At 41.2% G+C, this 6,000-nt stretch overlaps 1 protein-coding gene across 1 annotated transcript in view; it reads left to right on the top strand.

Annotated features, from left to right (window-relative positions):
* LOC143276815 (oxysterol-binding protein-related protein 1-like) overlaps nt 1-6,000 on the top strand; it is a 92,291-nt gene that overhangs the window by 4,382 nt on the left and 81,909 nt on the right. The window contains exons 3-5 of the mRNA XM_076581468.1: nt 3,474-3,559; nt 4,109-4,183; nt 5,510-5,621. Coding sequence (XP_076437583.1) covers nt 3,474-3,559; nt 4,109-4,183; nt 5,510-5,621 — 273 coding nt within the window. The remainder of the gene's footprint in view (nt 1-3,473; nt 3,560-4,108; nt 4,184-5,509; nt 5,622-6,000) is intronic.

Raw genomic sequence — 6,000 nt, 5'->3', positions numbered from 1 at the left:
GTTAATTTTTTTTATGTTCGGGTTTAAGGTTGACACCCCTTCTGGACGGGCGCAATAGCCGAGTGGTTAAAGCGTTGGACTGTCAATCTGAGGGTCCCGGGTTCGAATCACGGTGACGGCGCCTGGTGGGTGAAGGGTGGAGATTTTTACGATCTCCCAGGTCAACATGTGCAGACCTGCTAGTGCCTGAACCCCCTTCGTGTGTATATGCAAGCAGAAGATCAAATACGCATGTTAAAGATCCTGTAATCCATGTCAGCACTTGGTGGGTTATGGAAACAAGAACATACCCAGCATGCACACCCCTGAAAACAGAGTATGGCTGCCTACATGGCGGGGTAAAAACAGTCATACACATAAAAGCCCACTCGTGTGCATACGAGTGAACGTGGGAGTAGCAGCCCACAAACGTAGAAGAAGAAGAAGAAGACACCCCTTCTCATGATGTAGTCAGCAGGGATCTACACCACCATAGGGAAGTGGGAGAAGGGTGTGAAGGATGGAAGTGGAAGGTTAGGATGGGGGTGTGGGTGTGGGGATGGGGGAGGGGCACTTGTTACCACAATACATATACTGACACCACGGCACCAGAGTTTCAGTTTCAAGGAGGCATCAGATTGTGTAGACAGTTCCATCCCCACCTTCCCTCCCCATACATGTGCTACACCACATCTGATGGAGAAAGAAAAGGGGGGAGGTGGAGGGGGGTGCATATGCTTGATACTTTCATAACACAGTGCGCTGATCAGGCCATGAGGAAAAGATTTTTTTTTTTTTTTTTTTTTTTTTTTTTAATATGAATGAATCATGACAATGCACTGAAATGGGCAATTTACATGTCAGTTTTTATGCTGGGTGTAAATGTGATTCGAACTCGTGACGTTTTTGAACTGCGATCTCTGTCTGTCTCTGTCTCTCTTTTCTCGCTCTGTATTCCATACATAGTATACACACACACGCACACATGTATGCATGCGTACACACACACACACACACACACACATGCACACACCATTTGGACTCTGATCTCATCTGTCTGTCTGTCTCTCTTGGTCTTTCCCATACACCCACATCCACCCACCCACCCACACACACACACACACACACACACATGCACATGCACATATGCACATGCATAAACATGCAAACACACACACACACACACACACACACACACACACACACACGCAGACACACACACACACACAGAGATCTACCTGTGGTTAGTGCAGTGAACTAATGATAGTAAACAAAATAATATTTTTTAAACACACACACACAGACACACACACACACACACACACACACACACACACACACACACACACACACACACACAAAACACCACCACCACCACCAGCAACAACAACAACAACAACAAGAAAAACCCACCCAAGTGTGAATCTAAATGGAGACATGTCACAGCAAAACATTTAACTATCACCAGTGTAATCTGATACGCACTCAGTGATCATGTGATATGAGCTATTATTATGTATCTTATTTTCATGTAGTATCTGGTACACATCAGTCAGTATAAATGCAGCAGTTATCTATCTTATTTCTAGGTCAATAGGTGGTGCTACAATATCTGGTACAAGTAAACCAGTATTCATGTTATGATTATGTATAGATCTTATATCTAGGCCAGTATGTGTGACAGTGTCTGGTACAAATATACCAGTTCACGTGTAATTATTATGTACATATTTCCGTGTCAGTGAGTAGGTGTTACAGTGTCTGGTATATGTCTCTTATCTCTTATCACTGATATGAGTTCATCATATTTTCTTGGTCAGTTGGTTTTACAGTGTCTGGTATACATTTACCTTCTTCTTCTTCTTCTGCGTTCACTCGTATGCAAACGAGTGGGCTTTTACGTGTATGACTGTTTTTACCCCACCATGTAGGCAGCCATACTCCGTTTTCGGGGGTGTGCATGCAGGGTATGTTCTTGTTTCCATAATCCACCGAACGCTGAGATGGATTACAGGATCTTTAACGTGCGTATTTGATCTTCTGCTTGCATATACACACGAAGGGGGTTCAGGCACTAGCAGGTCTGCACATATGCTGACCTGGGAGATCGTAAAAATCTCTACCTTTTACCCACCAGGCGCTGTCACCATGATTCGAACCCGGGACCCTGAGATTGACAGTCCAACGCTTTAACCACTCGGCTATTGCGCCCATCGTACACATATTCTGGGTCATTGGTGTAATATTATCAGTGCACAAGTACTAGTATAAGTATGCCTGTATTTTATTTCTAGGTCAGTAGGTTTTACAATGTTTGGCACACAATAAAACACATGTTCTGAAATACATGTATCTTAAGTCTTATTTCTAGGTCAGCCGGTGTAACAGTATCGGTGCACATGTACCAGTATACGTGTATCATATTTCTAGGTCAGTAGGTTTTACAATGTCTGGCACACATGTTCTAGAATGCATGCATCTTAATTCTGATATCAAATTCAGTTGGTGTAAATGTATCAGTGTATATGTAACAGTGTACACAATGCATGAATCTATTTCTAGGTCAGTAGGTGTAACATTATCAGTTCACATGTACCAGTATACAAGTATCTTATTGCTAGGTCAGCAGGTTTTACACGGTCTGGTACGTAATTTATGTTCTGGAATACATACAGTTTAGTTCTTTTTTGTAGGTCAGTTGGTGTAATAGTATCAGTGCACATATACCAGTATACATGTATCTTATTTCTTGGTCAGTAAGTTTTACAATGTCTGGTACACATGTTCTGGAACACCTATATCTGAATTCCTATTTCTAGACCAGTAGGTGTAACAGTATCAGTGCACATGTACCGGTCACTGCACATGCACAATGTCTGTTTCACATGTTCTGGAAAACATGTATCTGAATTCCTAATTCTAAGTCAGTAGGTGTAACAGTGTCAGTGCACATGGATCAGTCAGTGCACATGCACAATGTCTGGTACACTTGTTCTGAAAAACATGTATCTTAATTCTAATTTCCAGGTCAGTAAGTGTAACAGTATTCATACACATGTACCAGTATGCATGTATCTTATTTCTAGGTCAGAGGGTTTACCGATATCCCTGGTGGGCTTTTACGTGTATGACCATTTTTACCCCATCATGTAGGCAGCCATACTCTTTTTTGGGGTGTGCATGTGGAGTATGTAATTGTTTCCATAACCCACTGAACGCTGACATGGATTACAGGATCTTTAACGTATGTATTTGATCATCTGCTTGCGTATACACACGAAGGGGGTTCAGGCACAAGCTGGTCTGCACACATGTTGACCTGGGAGATCAGAAAAATCTCCATCCTTTACCCACCAGGCGCCGTTACGGTGATTCGAACATGGGACCCTCAGATTGAAAGTCCAACACTTTAACCACACGGCTGTCATGCCCGTCTCTGGTTGGAGACAAGAAAGTATTCTGTACTCTGTACACGTACCTGTGTTGCACCCCAGGTAACAAGAAAAGCAACAGAGGGTGGACCCCTCTGCACCTGGCTGCCTACTTTGGTCATGGTGCTGTGGTCAGGACCCTGTTGGAGGTACGTGCGTACTGTTGCAGGACATTTGTCCTCCTGTTAAGTGTTGTTGGATTTTTTTTTTTTTTTTTTCCCCTGTCCTTTTTCAGTGTCCCAGAATTTTGGAAAATTTGTTTTCTGTATTTCAGTGATGATGAGGGTAATGAAGATGAGTCTGTTGACATTGTTTACAGATGGATCCCAATGTGTACATGTTAATTTATTTATTTTTATTTTATTTATTTATTTATTTATTTTTTTGCTGCCCCTTCATCTGCACCATTCAGTGGCACAACTCATGACAACTGTAATAATAATCAGTGGGACAGAGTATAAACACAGTTAATTTATATTCATATTGATGTTAGTTGTTATGTAGGTGATGATGATGATGATTGCAATGATGATCAAAGAAATGATAATGATGAAGATGACAGCATTTATGATGACTGTAATAATGACCAGTGAGGCACAGTACGGACACGATTGATTTATAATTACATTCATAATTACGTGACGAAGATGATGATGATGGAAGATGACGACAGTAACGATGACAAAATCTGTTCACAGGCAGGGGCGGACGTGAATATGATCAATTCTGCAGGGGACACGCCTCTCCATCGAGCAGCATATACTGGACGAGAGGTAACTGTTAATTTTAGGGCTGTGTGTGTGTGAGTGTGTGTGTGTGTATGTGTGTGTGCATGATAACCTTGTGTTTTGATTGTGTGTGTGTGTGTGTGTAATGACCTTGTGTTTTGATTGTGTGTGTGTGTGTGTGTGTGATAACCTTGTGTTTTGATTGTGTGTGTGTGTGTGTATAATGACCTTGTGTTTTGATTGTGTTTGTATGTGTGTGTGTGTGTGTGTGTGTGTGTGTGTGATAACCTTGTGTTTTGATTGTGTGTGTGTATGTATAATAACCTTGTGTTTTGATTGTGTGTGTGTGTGTGTTTGTAATAACCCTATGTTTCGATTGTTCATCTTTTGATTGTGTTTGTGTATGTGTGTGTGTGTGTGTAATAATAACCCTGTGTTTCGATTGTTTTGTCTCTCCTCCCCAACCACCCCCTCCACCCTCAACACCCCCCCACCCCCCCCCCCCCCCCCTCCTCCATCTTCCCCCCACCCCCAGCCCCCAGCCTCCTCGGCAGCCAGCATTTTCGGTTTTGGTGCTTAGGAGCAGGAAGCACATGCATCATTGTATGTCAGCCATAAAGGCTTTACTTCTTGTTGAATGAATTGAGTTTTTCTTTATCTGTCACCGTCACAAAAGTAAGTGATCAAGAAAGGATAATGGTATGATTTTATGATTTTAGTAAGTTGTGGAGGAGTAAATACACAGGAAGCAGGAATAGAGTGTGGTGTGTGTGTGTGTGTGTGTGTGTGTGTGTGTGTGTGAAATTAAACAAGTCTTTTTTATTTTTAGTTCGGGAGCATTGTTTAATTTTGTTCAACAACATTTTCGAACCTTGCTATAATTTTCAAAGCAGCATTTCATAAGTTGGACATGCTGTTTGTTTGATGATGTTGGAGTCTTCCATGCGCCAGTAGGAGTTAAGGTGTATCAATACTTTTATCTTTTTTTTCTTTTTTCTTTTTTTATCAATGTATTTATATATTCATTTATTGATTCTTTTTTTCCTTAATGTTTTTGTATTTATTTTAATTCATTTATTTATTATTATTATTATTTATTTATTTATTTATTTGATTTCTTTTTTTCGCTTTTTTTTGAGATTTTATGTATTTATCTTATTTATGAAAACAATATTCAAAAAATCCTTCAAGGCCTGACAAAGCACGTTGGGTTACACTGCTGGTCAGGTATCTTCATCAGCTCAGCTGATATGGTGTAGCGTGTATGGATTTGTCCGAACGCAGTGACACCTCTTTGGGAAACTCAGCTTATGCTTGAAGCTAGTGTTCAAGCCATTTGACAGGTCTGTGTGTGTCGCCGTTGTGTCTCAGGATATAGTGGGCATACTGCTGGAGTTCGGTGCAGACATCACCATCGTCAACTCTGAAGGCCATCGACCCCGCAACGTCACACGTCGAGAGCACATCATCAAAATGCTGGAAGGTACGTGTGTGTGTGTATTTGTGTGTGTGTGTGTGTGTGTGTGTGTGTGTATGCATCCTTTTTGTTTTGGAAAGTTTGTGTGTGTGCTTGTAAGAGTGTGTGTATGTGTTAGTTTGTGTGTGCTTGTGTGTGCATCTTTTTTGTTTTGGAAAGTTTGTATGATACCAGCGGCTTGTATATTTTTTTTGTGTGTGAGAGTGTGTGCTTGTGTGTGTGTGTGTGTGTATGTGTGTGTAGTTTTGGACAGTATATATGATACCAGAGGCTTGTACATTATTTTTCTCTCACAGAAAGGGTTGTACAATACCTTCCCCACCCCCATCTCTTTTTTTTTAGGTCAAAGGTCAAGGTCAGAACAATGCTGTCAAAAATTCAAGAA

This window comes from Babylonia areolata, chromosome 33 (genome assembly GCF_041734735.1).
Source record: "Babylonia areolata isolate BAREFJ2019XMU chromosome 33, ASM4173473v1, whole genome shotgun sequence".
Lineage (NCBI taxonomy): Eukaryota > Metazoa > Mollusca > Gastropoda > Neogastropoda > Buccinidae > Babylonia > Babylonia areolata.
This window is presented reverse-complemented; position numbering and strand designations above follow the sequence as displayed.